Raw genomic sequence first — 18,376 nt, 5'->3', positions numbered from 1 at the left:
TACTTAGTCTGGTTCTCACTTGAAGCTTTAGTTTAGTTTAGAGATATAGCAAGGAAACAGACCCTTCGGCCCACTGAGTCCGCACCAACCAGCGATCCCCGCACACTAACACAATCCTACACAAACACTAGGGTCAATTTACAATTTTATCAAAGCCAATTAACCTACAAGCCTACTTCTTTGGAGTGTGGGAGGAAACCGGAGCACCTGGAAAAAGCCCAAACAGTCAGAAGGAGAACGTACAAACTCCGTACAGACTGCACTTGTAGTCCAGATCGAACCCAGGTCTCTGGCACTATAAAGCAACAACTCTACCACTTTGCCACCCACATTTATTCACCCACTTTTTAAAATGTTACCATTACCTGCCTTGTTTGTCTTCAGGGTGCTCTGTTTTTGGTTATCCTGTCTGTACCTGACATTAGTAGAAGAGAAAATGCTAGAATTAATAGAATTAATTAAGCAAGTGGCATCAGAGCCCTAGGAAAATATTGATAGGCCTAGGCAGAGTTAACATGGACTTATGAAAGGGGGATCAAGTTTGACAAATTGATGGAATTGTTTGAGATTTAACTAGATAGATGAGGGCAAACCAATTGATGTGCTAATTGTGGACATTCAGCAGAAGTCAGTAATGGATGAAGTCAGGATTTTGTTCATCCGCATGTACAATTTCCTTGGGTCATCAACCCACTCATTCATCTTGCTGACATTAAGAGCTCGGTGGTTGTTCTGACATCGTGGCATGAGGTTAGAAAACATAGAAAATAGGTGCAGGAGGAGGCCATTTGGCCCTTCGAGCCTTTTTTTTCCCCCTGTACTCATCTCATTATTGTTGATCTGGCTGACAACAGTGGTATCATCGGTGGTCTTCATGATTGGGTTGGTGCTGTAATTGATCAGTCATTTGTGTACAGGGAGTAAAGCAGAAATCTGGGCATGCAATACCGAGAAGCACCAGCATTAAGGGTCAAGGTGAACCCTTCTGGGTTCTTTCATGTGGAATATTTTAAGTCACTGCGTTTTGCCAGCTGCTTTTGTGATCAGTAGCTAGAGTTGACAGAGCTATATTGAGCTCTGTGGCGATAGACAATTTGCACACATACAGCCCTCCATAATGTTTGGGACAAAGACCCATCATTTATTTATGTGCCTCTGTACTCCACAATTTGAGATTTTTAATAGAAGAAAATCACATGTGGTTTTGGTTTCACCATGTAGAAATTACAGCCCTGTTTATGTATGGTCCCCCCATATCAGGGCACCATAATGTTTGGGACACAGCAATGTCATGTAAATGAAAGCAGTCATGTTTAGTATTTTGTTGCATATTCTTTGCATGCAATGACTGCTTGAAGTCTTCGATTCATGGACATCACCAGTTGCTGGGTGTCTTCTCTGGTGATGCTCTGCTAGGCCTGTATTGCAGCCATGCTTGTTCTTGGGGCTAGTCCCCTTCAGTTTTCCCTTCAGCATATAAAAAGCATGCTCAAATCGGGTGATTGACTTGGCCACTCAAGAATGACAATTTTTTAGCTTTGAAAAACTCCTTTGTTGCTTTAGCAGTATGTTTGGGATCATTGTCTTGCTGTAGAATGAACCACTGGCCAATGAATTTTGAGGCATTTGTTTGAACTTGAGCAGTTAGAATGTGTCTATACACTTCAGAATTCATTATGCTACTACCATCAGCAGTTGTATCATCAATGGAGATAAGTAACCTTCAGCAGCCATACATGCCCAGGCTATAACACCCCCACCACCGTGTTTCACAGATGAGGTGGTAAGCTTTGGATCTTGGGCAGTTGCCTCTCTACTCCATACTTTGCTCTTGCCTTCACTCAGATATAAGTTAATCTTCGTCTCATCTGTCCACAAGTTCTTTTTCCAGAACTGTAGTTGCACTTTTAAGTACTTCTTGGCAAACTAACCTGGCCATCCTATTTTTGCGGCTAACCAGTGGTTTGCATCTTGCAGTGTAGCCTCTGTATTTCTGTTCATGAGGTCTTCTGCGGACAGTGGTCATTGACAAATCCACACCTGACTCCCGTAGAGTGTTTCTGATCTGTCGGTCAGGTGTTTGGGGATTTTTCTTTATTATAGAGAGAATTCTTCTGTCATCAGCTGTGGAGGTCTTCCTTGGCCTGCCAGTCCCTTTGCGATTAGTAAGCTTATTTGACTTTCATTGGCACAACTTTGGTCCTCATGCTGATGAACAGCAATGAAAGTTTCCAAAGGTGTTGGAAAGACTGGAGGAAAGACTAGGTGCTGAGAGCTTATACCTGCATTAAGCAGTCAATTAAACACACCTGAGCAATTACAAATGCTTGTGAAGCCATGTGTCTCAAACATTGTGCCCTGAAATGGGGGGACTATGTATAAACACAGCTGTAATTTCTACATGGTGAAACCAAAATATATACAAATTGCCATTAATAAAATCTGAGCATGTGCACTTTAACCACATGTTATTTTTTTCTATCACAAATCTCAAATTGTGGAGTACAGAGGCAAATAAATAAATTATGGGTCTGATTGCAGATGTTCCCAGGCCCCTTCTGTCTCCTCATTCTGCAAAAATGAAGGACCATGAGGACCTTTAGTCAAAATTTTGTAAATTAATGTTTAATGATTTATCGTTGAAATATTTTATACCAGTTGTACCTCAAGGTGAGGCTTGTCTCCGAAGATAAGTCACCAGTTCATTGCAATCCAAAATCTCTTTCAGAAGAATTGGTTTAGTTATCTGACTTTAGATCATCTTTACTGTTGGGTTGTGACCGACTGAATCTATGTTACACAAGTAGGCCACTCTGCCACTTGAACATGCTTTGCCATTCAAAAAAGCCGCATAATGATAGTTAGAAGCGCTGAGGACAGGAAATCAACTTTTCCGACCTTTTATTTGTCAGACAGTCCTCTTGCTGTGTGTGAGGAAATTAAATACCTAGGTCATGTCATATCCGATGACTGGACGGATGACAAAGACCTCTACCGACAGCGCTGTAAAATTTATTTTCAAGCTAACATGCTTATAAGGAAGTTTTCTATGTGCTCTGATTCTGAAGTGTTCCCTGTTCAGAACCTATATCACACCGCTATATACTGCTCAATTGTGGTCTAACTATTAAGAAAAAGAGTATGCAGAGGCTCAAGGTAGCATATAATGATGCAATGAGGTTGCTGCTTCGTGTCCCTAGGTGGCATAGTGCCAGTCAATTGTTTGTGTCCACTAGAGTGCCAACCTGTGAGGCACTCTTAAGACAGCTGATGTTTAGTTTTATGTGTCGCCTGGACAAGTCAGAGAACCACATAATTGAAGCCCTAGTCAGCCCTTTGAAAAGCAGCTATAGATTCACTTCTAGGCTTAGAATTGGTGCAATAGCTTGTATATCTTATAGGCTAATATGCAATTTTTAATGTATTTTTGTATCTCCTTATACTGTATGATGTGTTATATGGACCTGTGTCTGAAATAAAGCTAATAAAAAATAAGATCACGAGCCATCTGATTATAACTTCAACTCCGCATTCCCACCCAGCTCTGCCTTGCTTATCAAATATCTGGGTAGCTCAGCCTTAAAAAAAAAAAAAAAAAAAAAAAAAAAAAAAAGCTCTGCTTTCACCACACTTTAAGGAAGATATACATTCTCATGACTTGCGATCCTCTGAAAGACTTAAAAAAAGCTCATCTCTGCCTTAAACATTTGGCCCCATCCTCTCCACTTCCACAAGAGCAGTGGCAGTTTTTTTATATTGGACTTCCAGGGGCTTTGATGATCATTTGTTGCATTTAATCTATGCATAGTATAATTTCAAGAATGAAGTGTACAATGGTCACTGTAAAGGAACAAATTATCTTCCTCAAGACGTAACACAGTATGTATTGTAAATAGTAGCATTTTTTTCCTGCAGCTGTTGCTTGGCAGCGGAGTTGGGACAGTCCGTCTTTACGATACTGATGCTAAGAAGAGTCTGTATGAGCTAACAATTGATGAATCCTACCCCCGGTAAGTTTGAGAGGCAGTGTGCATGAGACGTCCTTGTGTACAGAAAAGAAACAGAAAAATTGCTCAATTTGTTTGTATTTCGTCTCCTCTGCAAAAAAACATATTTTACCTGTTCATATAAATCAGATCTCACCACAACAACTAGCCCCTCCACACCACTTGTTGCATCTCAAGTTCATTTGTTATAAACTTGTTTAATTATGTGTTTCTTCCCCTTGACCAAAACCCTCAATTACTATTAATGCTCATTTTCTGTCAACAATGTCCCAGATCACTTCTGATGTTTAATAAAACCCTTTTTTAAATTATCCTTTTTGAGAATCACTTTCATTTTGTATTTCGTCTACTTCCTGGCCCTTCTGCCAATGGGAAGTTTCTCACTCCTGCTCTATTTACACAGAAAATATCTCCAGGAATTCATGGTATAATTTACATCTGCCTGAACATACACTTGGGCTCTGGTATCAATGTATTTTCCAAAGAGCTCTACCTTCTACAATGTACAACTCTCTCAGCACTGTACTGGAGCATCACCTGAGAATACCATTTGCTTAGCATTGCAGTGCTGGGCCTGGATTTCTGCTTAAGTTCTTGTAGCTTGAATCAATGGCCTTCTGAGCCCAAGCGTGCTACTACTGAGGCAAGAATAACACAAGGTTCAATAGTCTGACCACAAGATTAGGAACAAGATAGTAATCAAACTTTGTTGTTCTGTATCCAACAAGAGTTGAGGACACATGGAAGAGCAGAGGGAGTTGATGGTTCAGTTGTTAATCTATACTTACTGCAAAGCAGAATTTATAGTAGATGGTATTCCAACCTGTGTAAAGTTGGTATGGGATGTTCTACCTTTAACTTTGAATATTATTAATGTTGTTTAATATTGTTTTTGTCAACAGAATCTTGTCTCTAGCTTGCAGTCCAGATGGCACCTCATTTGTTTGTTCCTCTGCTGCTCCAAGCATCAAACTATCAACTGTACCTGATATTGGAGAGAAGGGTGTGAACCTAGTTCCAGGCAATCTTCTGCTGTGGGACACAAAGACCATGAAGCAACAGGTAATCTGCCAGCAGAGATGGCGGCACTAAGTGCGATGATAAACGCAAAGTGCTGGAGTATCCCAGCTGGTCTCTGGAGATAAACGATGGGTGACGTTTCGGGTCAGGACCCTACTTCAGACTGAAAGTTGGGGGAGGGAACTGGAGGCAGGAAAAGGCCAGAACAAAGCAGGACTGGTAACAGACGACCAAGGAAAAGATGAGCGCATAATGGCCCATTGTTGGCTGGGGAAGAGGTGATAACAGAGGGATACAAGGATGCGAACAGTGGAACTAGTAGGACGGCAAGGGTTATTTAAAATTAGAGAAATCGCCGTTCATACTGCTGGGTTGTAAGCTGCCCAAGGGAAATGTGAGGTGCTGTTCCTCTAATTTGTGTGTGGCCTCATTCTGGCAGTGGAGGATGCCCAGGATAGAAAAGTCAGTATGGGAGTGGGAAGGGGAGTTAAAATGTTTGGAAGCCGGGAGATCGTGTCGGCCAAGGCGGATTGAGTGTAAGCATGCAACTAAACAATCGCTGAAAATTTGTGCCCAATACATTCAAGTCCAAATCATTAATATATACTAACGGAGGGAATGGTACCGGTACATGCATCAGGTTAACTTGAGGGTATCATTTCTTCCAATCTGTAAAATATCCTTTCGGTCTCCATAACATCTATGGCTTTAAATGCCTTTTGGAAGTCCAAATATACAATATCAGCTTTATTTCTGTCATCAACCCACTCATCACTTTATATCATTACATCTTGCAGTGATCTACTGCCTTTTTATAGCTATTCTAAACCTTGTGATATTATGATTGATATTTCCTAAGCATTCTCCCTCTGATGCTAGCTCCGCCTGGCCTAGATTATTCCCCAGAATTAAAGTCACCTTCCTTGGACAGAAATGTACAGATCAGGAGCAGACTTCAGAAACTCTCCTCTTCGTTGCCTCTTATGTCATTACTATCAACGTGGATAACTTAATGCATGTATCTGCAATTCTTACACATCTGCAATTTCCCTGTAAATCTGCTCTTAACCATCCATTCCACCAGTCAGCAACCTAGAGTGTGAAAGCATTGTTTCTTAATTGGAAACAGATTTTGTCCTTGATCATTCCAGGATATCTCTTCTCTCCAGCACTACTGTGAATCAATATTGGCAATGCTGCCATTTCCCCACCTTCCCATTTTTCCTGTAAACCTTGTATTCCGGAATACTTAGAACCTAATCCTGTTACTTTGTTTATAGCCAGGTTGAACTTGGCCTACGTTTGGAAAATAGATGTATTTGTACAAATATATGACTGATATTGAATGGGTTCTAGTTCTGAATAATGCTTGTTCAAATTAGCCTTCTCACCCAGAATACTTTGGTTTATTTCCACACTTTTCCATCTTTCCCTTTGCAACCAAAACCTCCATGAAACTCTTATCCTAATTGGGAGGTTATGTTGTCAGTTATTCCACTTGATCAGAGGAATAACTTTTGGGTCCAGCTTAAGTATGAGTAGTATTGGGAATTAAATTATGATCAGTAGTATTGCTGTCTTATAATGAAAGATGCCAGTTTGTATCTTCAGACAACTGAGGACTTAATGTTTCAAACAGATTATCTTGTTTCCTGCAGCACCAGTTTTCCTTAGATCCTGAGCCAATTGCCATTAACTGTACAGCTTTCAGTCATAACGGAAATCTGCTGGTGTCTGGAGCTGCTGATGGCATCATCCGACTCTTTGGTAAGGTTGACCTTGCTGCAGGATGAGACTTTGAATGCTCCTTTCATAAAACATAGAACAGTACAGCATCGGGACATGCGCTTCAGCCCACAATGTCATACCAAATATAATGCCAAGTTACTGTCTGCATACCCCTCCATTCTCTGCATTTCCATGTGCTTATCCAAAAGCGTTTTAAATGCCATGGTTATATCTGTTTCTCCTATCATCCCTCGTGGTATGTTCCAGGCACTCACCGCGTTTTGAGTAAAAAGAAACTTGCCCTGCACATTTCCTTTAAACCTTCCCCTTTGACCTTAAAGCTATACTCTAATCTTTGATAATGCAACCCAGTCAATAATTGTTCTGACTCTAACCCGTCTATGCCTCATAATTTAATATACCTCTCAGTTCCCCCCTCAACATCTGATGCTTCCAAGTTTTCCAATCGAAACAATCTCAGTTTGCCCAACCTCTCTTCTAGTTAATATCGTAAGATCCAAACAGCATTCTGATAAACCTTTTTGCATCCTCTCCAAAGCCTCAACATCCTTCCTGCAATGGGACGACCAGAACTCCACCCAATACTCCAAATGTGGCCAAATCAAAGTTTTATAAAGCTGCAACACGACCTCCTGACTCTTGCACTCAATATCCTAATTGATGAGGGCAAGCATTCCATACACTTCCTTTACCACGCTATCTACCTATGTTGCCACTTTCAATGGACTTGGATTCCAAGATCGCGTTGTACATCAATACTGTCAAGGGTTTTGCCATTAACTGCATACTTACCACTTACCAACACTTTGCTCTTACCATCTGCCATTTCTACTGCCCATATCTATAATTATCAAATTCTGCTGTATCATTTGACAGCCTTCCTTGCTGTCTGCAACTTCACCAATTTTGCTGTTGTCTGCAAACTGACTCACCAACCCATCTACATTTCCGAGTCTTTTTTATCACAAACAACAGAGGTTGTTTGAATGCTTCGTTATGTTTTGCTTTGCATATGTTTTGTTTCTGTTACTTGATTCTACTGTTGGTTAGATTTGATAATACTACGGAAGATAAAATATCTGCATACCTAGCCCTCTGCCCTTCACTATATGATGGGCTGCCAGGGTTCAGTTTTGTGAACATTGTTTGACCTCTTGTGAACTGGTTACCGATCTGTGTTTCAGTCAGCACTAAATGATGATGATCAGTCCGGAAGTGGCGGCGCTGGTGAACGGCTGCGGCTCGCCTGCAGTCCGTTTGTTTTTACTTTTTTGTGTTTTTTTCGTTTTGTCTAGCTAAGTTTTTGGTTTTTTAGGTTGTGTTTATGTGGGGGGGTGGGGGGTTGAAACAGGGCTTGCTGTCTCTCCCTTCGGGGGAATGCGACTTTTTTGTCGTATCCCCCTTCTCTGCCTCCGTCTGCGCTGAGGCCTAATGGCGGAGCTGGCGACATCCGGAGGCAGCCTGTCAGGGCTCGCCCTGGGCTCGCTCCCGTGAGGGCGGACCAGCTCGGGGCTGGAACGGCGATCCCGTGAGGGGCTGTGACGCTCCCGTGAGGGCGGCCTGGTGAGGGGCTGAGACGCTCCCGTGTGGGCGGCCCAGCCCGAGGGTGGAACGGCGCTCCCATCGGGGCGGCCCAGCTCGAGGGTGGAACGGCGCTCCCGTGAGGGCGGCCCAGCTCGAGGGTAACGGCGCTCCCGTCGGGGTGGCCCAGCTCGAGGGTAACGGCGCTCCCGTGAGGGCGGCCTGGCGCGGGGCTGAGACGCTCCCGTGAGGGCGACCCGGCTCGGGCCTGGAACGGTGTCGTCAACAGCTGCGTCCGCTGGACTGGAGGGCGGCAGCTTCGACCACCCCGGGCCGCGGTGTTTGAACCGGCCCGTTCGCGGAGCTCGGTGAGCCGCGGGACTGATTTACCATCGCCCGGTGGGGTATCGCCTCAGCGCAGAGGGAGAAGAGGAGGGAAGAGACTGCAGCCCTAAGATTTTTGCCTCCATCACTGTGAGGAGGTGCTTGGTGGACTCACTGTGGTGGATGTTAATTTGTGTTTACTGTCTGTTCTGTTGTCTATTATTGTATTATTGTATGTATGACTGCAGGCATGAAATTTTGTTCAGACTGAAAGGTCTGAATGACAATAAAGGAAATTCAATTCAATTCAGTACAGAGCCTGCTTGCACCAGATGCATTTCTCCTAAAACCAGTTGCAGCAACACAACCTGGAATTCATTCAGTGCAGACCAGAATCAAACTGGGCTTTGTAATTCAAAAGCTTCTCATTCCTGAAGTTTAGGGGAGGGAGTCAGGCTTTTGAAAAACTGACATGTTTTAAATTTTGTGTTGCCTCCATCTGATCTAAATAGAAAATTGGGTTAAGCAGCATTTATGAAGAGAGAATTGGATTCACCGTTTCCAGTAAATGGCTGCTCATGAGAATTGTGAATGTGTCTGTTTGTATGTTTCAGACATGCAGCGGTACGACTGTGCTATGAGCTGGCAAGCACATTCTGGTGAGGTTTATTCCGTGGAATTCAGCTATGATGAAAACTCTGTTTACAGCATTGGTGAAGATGGGAAGGTAATGGAACTATTGTTAAACACAGAACTTAGGCCATTTGAACAAATGGTTCTGTTGGAGAGATGGTAGTGCAAGTAACTTACTTTCAGAGGTAGTTGAAAGTATGGTCTGGAAATATGTTTTCTCAAAAAGTGCTGTGACACAGAAAACCTGTTAAACTGCTGTTCTCCATTGCTCTTGCCTTAGACAGTGCTTGATGAAAAATGTGATTGGTCTGAAGGAATTGAACATTCCTCAGCATCAACAGAGACTGTAGATGCTGGATTCTTGAGCGACAAACCTCCGTGGGTCAGGCTGCATCTTTGGAAGAAAATGGACAAATTATGTTTCACGTCTTCAAACTCAACACAGATACATGAGTTTGAAGATTGATCCCGACCCGTAATGTTGTTTGTCCATTCCCCTCCACAAATGCTGCCTGGCGTGCAGAGTTCCTCAAGCAATTTGATTTTTGCACATGGAAATACAGTGCCCTCCATAATGTTTCAGAGAATGAACCCATCATTTATTTATTCCTCTGTACTCCACAATTTGAGATTTGTAATAGAAAAAAATCACATGTGGTTAACGTGCACATTGTCAGATTTTATTAAAGGGTACTTTTTATACATTCTGGTTTCACCATGTAGAAATTACAGTTGTGTTTATACATAGCCCCCCTCCCCCCATTTCATGGCACTGTAATGTTTGGGACATATGGCCTCACAGGTATTTGTAATTGCTCAGGTGTGTTTAATTGCCTCCTTGATGCAGGTATAAGGGGGCTCTCAGCAGCTAGTCTTTCCTCCAGTCTTTCCATCACCTTTGGAAACTTTTATAGCTGTTAATCAACATGAGGACCAAAGTTGTGCCAATGAAAGTCAAGAAAGCCATTATGAGACTGAGAAACAAGAATAAAACTGTTAGAGACATCAGCCAAACCTTAGGCGTACCATACTTAACTGTTTGAAACATCATTAAGAAGAAAGAGCACAGGTGAGCTTACTAATCGCAAAGGGACTGGCAGGCCAAGACTTCCACAGAAGAATTCTCTCTATAATTTAAAAAAATCCTCAAACACCTGCCCGACAGATCAGAAATACTCTTCAGGAGTCAGGCGTGGATTTGTCAATGACCACTGTCCGCAGAAGACTTCATGAACAGAAATATAGAGGCTACACTGCAAGATGCAAAGCACTGGTTAGCTGCAAAAATATGATGACCAGGTTACAGTTTGCCTAGAAGTACGTAAAAGAGCAACCACAGTTCAGGAAAAAGGTCTTGTGGACAGCTGAGACGAGGATATCACAGTGACGGCAAGAGCAAAGGATGGAGGAGAGAAGTAACTGCCCAAGATCCAAAGCTTACCACTTTATCTGTGAAACACGGTGGTGGGGGTGTTATGGCCTGGGCATGTATGGCTGCTGAAGGTACTGCTCACTTATCTTTATTAATGAGACAACTCCTGATGGTAATAGCATAATAAATTCTGATGTGTATAGACACGTCCTATCTGCTCAAGTTCAAACAAATGCGTCAAAACTAATTGGCCGGCGGTTCATTCTACAGCAAGCCAATGATCCCAAGCATACTGCTAAAGCAACAAAGGAGTTTTTCAAAGCTAAAAAATGGTAAATTCTTGAGTGGCCCAGTCAATCACCTGATCTGAACCCAATTGAGCATGCCTTTTATATGCTGAAGAAAAAACTGAAGGGGACTAGCCCCCAAAACAAGCATAAGCTAAAGATGGCTGCAATACAGGCCTGTCAGAGCATCACCAGAGAAGACACCCAGCAACTGGTGATGTCCATGAATCGCAGACTTCAAGCAGTCATTGCATGCAAAGGATATGCAACAAAATACTAAACATGACTACTTTCATTTACATGACATGGCTGTGTCCCAAACATTATGGTGCCCTGAAATAGGGGGACTATGTATAAACACTACTGTAATTTCTACATGGTGAACCCAAAATGTATATAAAATGGCATTTATTAAAATCTGACAATCTGCACTTTAACCACATGTGACTTTTTGCTATTACAAACCTCAAATTGTGGAGTACAGAGCCAAAAATGTTGTCCCGAACATTATAGAGGGCACTGTAGTTGTTTATTCAGAAAGTAACCATCTCTAACTCATGCTGTTTTCCTGGCATCTCACTATTTAAAGGGAAAATTGCACTATCATTGATATTTCCCATATTGCCACATAATTCTGCACAATCTCAACCAGGCATTCTCATAAATATTGTCCTTGCACCTTCATCTACTTTTTCTGGACTGAAAGTTCCGATGGGTATTTCACGATATCTAACATTCCCCTTACAGGTAAGTGGGAAATAGAAAATGGGTGTCAGAGAAGTCACAGGTAGCCAGTGAGATTAATTTACAGCAATGCTACGAAGATGCTCAACAGCCAGGATGTTAAACACTTGATATTTTCAGGGTGTGCTTCACCATGATGGTGCTTATTTAGATCTGTAATCAAATGCAGGCTCTGCATGGATTGTAGTCTCAGCTGAAGTTAAAGTCAACAGCTATCTTAAGTTCCTAATAACCATGCAGCTGCATCTGACCAGTATCGCATCTTGTACCTCTTTACTGTGTTGTGGAGATTGTCTAACCTCTGAGGTGGAGAGAATACTCATCTGTTTTTCCTTCAGCTCTGTGGATGAGGCTGGCTGAGCATAAAGTTATGTTGGCATTATGGACTCCCCATAATGAAGGCCCTCAGACAATGCATCATAGGAGACATGAGAGGAATTTAACTTGTTGGTCATGAGTCATAACAGAATTAGGCCATTTGGCCCATCAAATCTACTCTGTCATTCAATCACGGCAGATCTATCTTTCTCAACCCAATTTTCCTGCCTTCTCCCCGAAATCTTTAATACCCTTACCAACCTGACAATCTCTGCTTTAAAAATATCCAAAGACTGCCTCCACATCTGTCTGCGGCAGAATTCCACAGATTCACCACCCTCTGGCTACAAAAATTCTACCTCATCTCCTTTCTAAAGGTACGTTCTTTTATTCTGAGGCTGTGCCTTGTTGTCTTTGACACTCCCACTAGTGGAAACATCCTCTACATCCACTCTATGCAGGCCCTTTGTTATTCGGAATGTTTCAATGAGATCTTCCTCACCCTTCTAAATTCCAGTGAGTAGAGACCCAGAGTTGTTAAACGCTCATAATATGTTAACCCAATCATTCCTGGAATCATTGTCAAAAACCTCCTCTGGATCCCTTCCAATGTCAACCCATCCCTGCTCAGATATGGGGCTCAAAACTGCTCACAGTACTCCAAATGCAGTCTGACCTTGTGCCTTATTACATCCCTGCTTTTATATTCTAGTCTTCGCAAAATGAATGCTAACATTATTTTGCCTTCCTTACTACCAATTGGATCTGCAAATTAATCAAATCCTACACCAGCACTCCCAAATCCCTTTGCACCTACAATTTCTGAACCTGCTTGCTAAGTTGTATTTCATCATCCACTTCTTTGCCCACTCTCCATACCTGTTCAAGTCCTTCTGCAGACTTTCTGATTCCTCTACACTACCTTCCACTCTACTTATCTTCGTATCAAGGGAAGACTTAGCCACCAGCCATCAATTCCATTATCCAAATTATTAATATACAATATGAAAAGAAGCGTAACTAACACCGACCCCTGTGGAACACCACTAGTCACTGGCAGCCAACCAGAGAAAGTCCTCTTTATTCCCCCTCTTTGCCTTCTGCCATTCAACCAATGGCAATAATCTTCTATCCATGCTAGTATCTTCCCTCTGATACCATGGGCTTTCATCTTATCTGGCAGCCTCATGTGCAGCACTTTATCAAAGGCATTCTGAAAATCCAAGTAAACAACATCCACTGACTCTATTTACTGCTATTTACCTGCTCAAAGAATTCCAACTAATTTGTCAGGCAAGATCTCCCGCTCACAAAACCATGCAAACTTCAGCCTATTTTATCATGTGCTTCTAAGCACTCAGAAACCTTATCCTTAATAATGGTATCTAAAATCTTACCAACCACTGGAGTCAGGCTATAGTTTCTCCTCCTTTACCTCGCTCCCTTTTTGAACAGTGGAGTAATATTTGAAAATTTCCAGTCCTCGGGGACTACTTCTGACGTGATTTTAGAAAGATCACTACTAATGCCTCCTCAATCTCTAAAGCTACCTCTTTCAGAACCCTGGGGTGCAGTCTGTCTGGTCCGGGTGACTTATCCACCTTCAGACCTTTCAGCTTCCCAAGCACCTTCTCCTTAGTAATGGCAACTCCACTAACTTCTGCCCCAACTCTCTTGAATTTCTGGCATGTTGCTGATGTCTTTCGCAGTAAGGACTGACGCAAAAAAGTGTTCAATTTTCCGCCATTTCTTTCTTCCCCATTACTACTTCTCCAATATCATTTTCCAGCAATACAATGTCCACTCTTGCCTTTCTTTTACTCTTTATATATCTGAAGAAAATGTTGGTATCCTCTTTTATATTATTGGTCATCTTTTCTTCCCTTATTGCTTTTTTAGTTGCCTACCCAATCCTCTATCTTTTCGCTAAACCGTGCAATATTATATGCCTTCTCATTTAGTTTAATGCTGAGTATTTAGCCTTGTGGAGTTCCACTGGTAATAGCCTTATAGTTGCAAAAATACTTGCACTTTGCTTCTTGCCACGGAACCAATTGTTTACTCTCCCTTATCATTTGATCCCTTGAATTTTACTGTTTTAACTATTCTGTGATATGGGACCTTGCCAAAACCCTTGCTAAAAATCAACATGTACTACATTAAACACACTTCTCTCATTGCTCTCTTCTTTGTAATCTCTTCTAAAAATTCAGTCACGGTGATGCAACATCACTCTCCCTTTACAAATTCATAATAACTGTCTGATTAATTTGTCCCTTTTTAAGTGAAGGTTTATGGTGTCCACATATAATTAGTTTCATTGATATGTCTACCATTGAAGTTAACCTGGTCTTCAGTTATGCAGTTAATCTTTACTTTTTAAACAATCCAACCAACTGCGGGCAATGATATAAAGACAGAAATGAGGCGGTCAGCCTCCAAGAATACAGTCACAAAGTGCTTGAGTAACTCAGTGTGTCAGGCGGCATCTCTGGAGAACATGGATAGGCAACATTTCAGGTTGGGACTCTTCTAACTTGACTGCTTACCCACACAAGGTGATAAATGTGATCCTTGTCATGGTAAACGTGATTCACCCCCAGATGCCAAAGGAGTGGACTCTCGGGGAACGTGCTGTTTTTACCAATGATCCGAGCATTACATGGCTGTTATGTGTATCCGTGAATAATAAGTCGGACGATTAGTGTGCATAATATATCTTTAGATTTTACGTGCCTGTTTTTATATGTTGTCTTTTTCCTCTCCTAATTGCGCTTTTAATTTCTGTTCTGCACAGTCTGTACTCTTCTCGGCTGCCTGCTATATTAAGCTATTAGCGTTTAACATAAGCTCTCCTATTTGCCTTATCTTATCTTGCTGTACACAGTTATCAAGGAGCTGTAGATTGACATTTTTACAGTGGCTCTATGGGAATATATTAAATGCTTCAATTGCTTTGAGGCTAATTTATTAAAATTATTCCTGAAACTAGTAAAGTAGACTATCCCAATTTAGAACAATTAATTTTTAATCTTGTCCTTTTCCATAACATTCCTAAATTTAACTAAATTATGATCACTACTATAAAAGTAGTGTTCCACTGATAATCAGTTTCATTGCCAAAAGCTCAATCGAGTCTTGCAACCCCACTTGTTGGGCGTGCTACACATGCACTTAAAATATTTTTCCTGAAAGGAATTTTGGATGTGTGCCTTTGTATTAAATATATATTTGGATAAAATAAATTACCTGTCACTGCCCTCATTTTTCCTCCTCCATTGGTCTTTCATACACCCAAATGTGTTATTGCCCCCGTTTTGATTCTTTACTTTGGTCTATGCAAATGATGCCCATCCATTATATCATCTCTTCAACATTTGTGATTGTTTCTTTAAACAATAATACAACCCTGGTGCCTTGCTGAACAGCTTCTGAGTTTGCTGCGATACACTATGGCTATAAGATATTTAAGTAGCACATACTTAAGTTTATTAACCATGCACAGCTCATCCGTGCTTTCCAATGTGCTTTTTTAATGATAGATGCATTGAGGGCATTTCAACCAGCCTGGTGGCTTCTAAAACAGTAATAGTGTGCCATTCTATGTTAATGTTCTTCCATCATCCGGACACCTGTCTTAGTGAGTCTGTGTGCCAACATGTTTGTGTGACTCCTCATCTCCACTAGAACAAGTAAAGGATGTTTGCAATTATTTAATGGTTCTGTCTGATTTATTTTATGTTGATTCTCTGGCCAACACAGTTCATTCAGTGGAATATTCATAAGAGCGGAGTGAAGGTTTCTGAGTGTGCGGTGCAGTCGGATGCAATCGGTCCATTTGTGCTGTCTGGATACAGTGGATACAAGCAAGTACAGGTGCCACATGGAAGACTGTTTGCCTTTGACTCTGAGGGACACTGTGTGCTCACTTGCTCATCCACTGGTGGAATCATTCACAAGGTAAGACGTGTACCTTGCTTATTAATAATGAGACCTTTGTTTTCTCTCACCTTCTATTTCCTTCCTCGTGATTAAAATTGTTTATCCTAAAATAAAGTACCACTGGCACTTCACCTTGTGTACATCAGGTGATGAGAGTCACGGACTATTCACCAGTGGAGCGTTACCGTCTGAGCATTGCCCAGTACATTCTACTTACATGCACAATTTCAGCAAAGAATTCTTGGGCACACAAACTCAAATTCTGGCATCCCTCTGCCATGGTTGTTACTAGTGAGTTTGGCTACTCTGGACTTTAATTCAAATTTATTTCATTATCATCCCTAATTAAATGTTTAAATTAACATGTTTGGTGAACACTTCAGAGCTGTGCGTTTATTTCTGAGCAGCTGGCCTCGGGAAGATTTGGGAGGTGCAGATTCGCCCGAATTGCTGTAAATCTGAAAGGGTTAAAGTATGGGAATTATGAATGTGGAAACTATATTCTCATCAGTGGCAGATCAATTTGGGCAGCTAAAGTGCCAGGATAATTTGATAGAGCATGTTAAAAGGAAGTATTTCTTCCAGTAAGTGAGGCCGGAACAAGCAGGTTGTGCCTTAAAATCGGAGCTTGACTCTTCAGGGCGAAGTGGTTCCTCAGATAAAGAGTGGAAGTTAGAACTCTTCAAAAAGAAGTGGCACTCTCAGAAATCAGTTCAACTTATTAGACAGTTCAACTCGGCGTATGAAAAAGTACAGACCAGAAAGGTACAAAAGTTCTGTACCTTTCCATACCGCTAGTTTCCCTCTTCCCTGACACTCAGTCTAAAGAAGCGTCTCGACCCGAAACGTCATCTATTCCTTTTCTCCAGAGATGCAACCTGTCCCGTTGAGTTACTCCAGCTTTTTGTGTCTCCAAATAGCTTGAGAGGCAGGGAGTCGGATTTTAATTTACAATTATATCACTGTCCAAAACAACAAATATTTAGGACCAAAGCCAAAATGGTGGTTGTTCCTGCACATCCTGTAGGAATTCAACCCAATCTACTTCACCATTCTCTTTGTACACAAGGTTCACTGAAACCAGCAGGGCAGTTTGACTAAGTGGGTTTGTGAAAGCATGCTGGACCTGAGGATATTAAAAAAAAAAAAAAAGGCATAGAGTAAAGGGGCAGAAGAAGTGAAGAGCAGGTGCCATTCTGGTTTGTACTTATTGATTCCGATGAACTTTCTACCTTCCAGCTGACCAACACAGAACGAGCCATGGAGCCCTGCCTATCGCTGGGAGGTCATCGAGCTCCTGTAGTCACTGTTGACTGGTGTACTGCAATGGATTGTGGAACATGCCTGACAGCATCAATGGACGGAAGAATAAAGTTGACTACGCTACTGGCACACAAACCGTAAAACTATGGCCCATCAGAACTGAAACGCTGGCATGGGTCCCCAAGAGTGTTTGATTCAAAACCTGTGGAAGTTACAATTCTGACCTTCCATCTGTATTTATATTTGAAGGTTCCACTAACCAAATAGTTCCAAGTGTGTTGTTGAACTCTCTCTAATTATATTGATTGTGCTGTGTTTTAACAACTAATTTTTATGAAAAGTCATTCCTGCTATTGCTTCATGTCTCACGATCAATATATTGTCCTTAAACTCACTTTAAAAATCATAGTAGAAACTGGTATCCTAACAATAAAGAGCATTTTGCCTTGTTTGAGCAATGTAAAATGCCAAATGCCTAAACAGTATTCTACATTTGAGACTTTGCTCACATTTGGAACTTAAAACAAAACTTCTGCCTGAAAATTCTGCAGCAGCTCTGAAGTGGGTGTGGGGGGTGTGATCAATGAGCCATCCAGAATCCCAAATTATGGCCATTGAACGACCATTATAAATGTTAGGTGTTGCGGTTATTTGCCTTGCCCCTGGAAGGGTAAAAGTTAAACATAGCTCGCTCCTTTGCTGTCCAGTGCCAATTGCTGGCCTAATTTGACTTAACACGGGAATTCTCACCCGGCCCACACACGAAAAGGATTGACAGATTGATAGCTCAAGCTTTTGTGAGTGGTGGTTGAGAGTAGCCTGGAGAGGCAGCGATGGCTGCGGCCACATCTGCCTGCACTTACTCCATAGCTTCACATGGGTAGATGGGTTTGAAATGTTCCAAAATGCAAGGGTTTAGTACATTGTAGACTGTCCAGCCCAAGAATGTTCAAACAAGTCTTTGTGTTAATTGCCATTGATTGGGGAGATTTAAACTGTGGTGTCCATCAGCCAAAAAAATGCTCTATTGCAGTTGACTCAAGGTGGAGAACTGAATGCCTGAGAAAAATGTAGAGGTTTGATACAGCAGAGCAACTTCTTCAATTTTACTAAGCCTCAGGTCAGACCTTTCGTTTCTAAACAATTGTTTTGTATTCTTATGCTTCAGTAAACACTTGGAACACTCAGGACTTGGT

The 18,376-nt window shown here is 41.8% G+C and overlaps 1 protein-coding gene across 2 annotated transcripts in view; it reads left to right on the top strand.

Annotated features, from left to right (window-relative positions):
• wdr91 (WD repeat domain 91) overlaps positions 1–17,723 on the top strand; it is a 34,389-nt gene extending 16,666 nt beyond the window's left edge. For both annotated transcript variants that reach the window (XM_033037774.1, XM_033037772.1), the window contains 6 exons: positions 3,916–4,010; positions 4,910–5,069; positions 6,686–6,794; positions 9,236–9,348; positions 15,738–15,935; positions 17,157–17,723. In XM_033037774.1, the coding sequence (XP_032893665.1) occupies positions 3,916–4,010; positions 4,910–5,069; positions 6,686–6,794; positions 9,236–9,348; positions 15,738–15,935; positions 17,157–17,321 (840 nt within the window). In that variant the 3' untranslated portion in view covers positions 17,322–17,723. The remainder of the gene's footprint in view (positions 1–3,915; positions 4,011–4,909; positions 5,070–6,685; positions 6,795–9,235; positions 9,349–15,737; positions 15,936–17,156) is intronic.
• Positions 17,724–18,376: the final 653 nt, after the last annotated feature.

This window comes from Amblyraja radiata, chromosome 19 (assembly GCF_010909765.2).
Source record: "Amblyraja radiata isolate CabotCenter1 chromosome 19, sAmbRad1.1.pri, whole genome shotgun sequence".
Classification (NCBI taxonomy): domain Eukaryota; kingdom Metazoa; phylum Chordata; class Chondrichthyes; order Rajiformes; family Rajidae; genus Amblyraja; species Amblyraja radiata.
The sequence above is the reverse complement of the archived record's forward strand: the minus strand, read 5'-3'. Positions and strand labels throughout refer to the sequence as shown.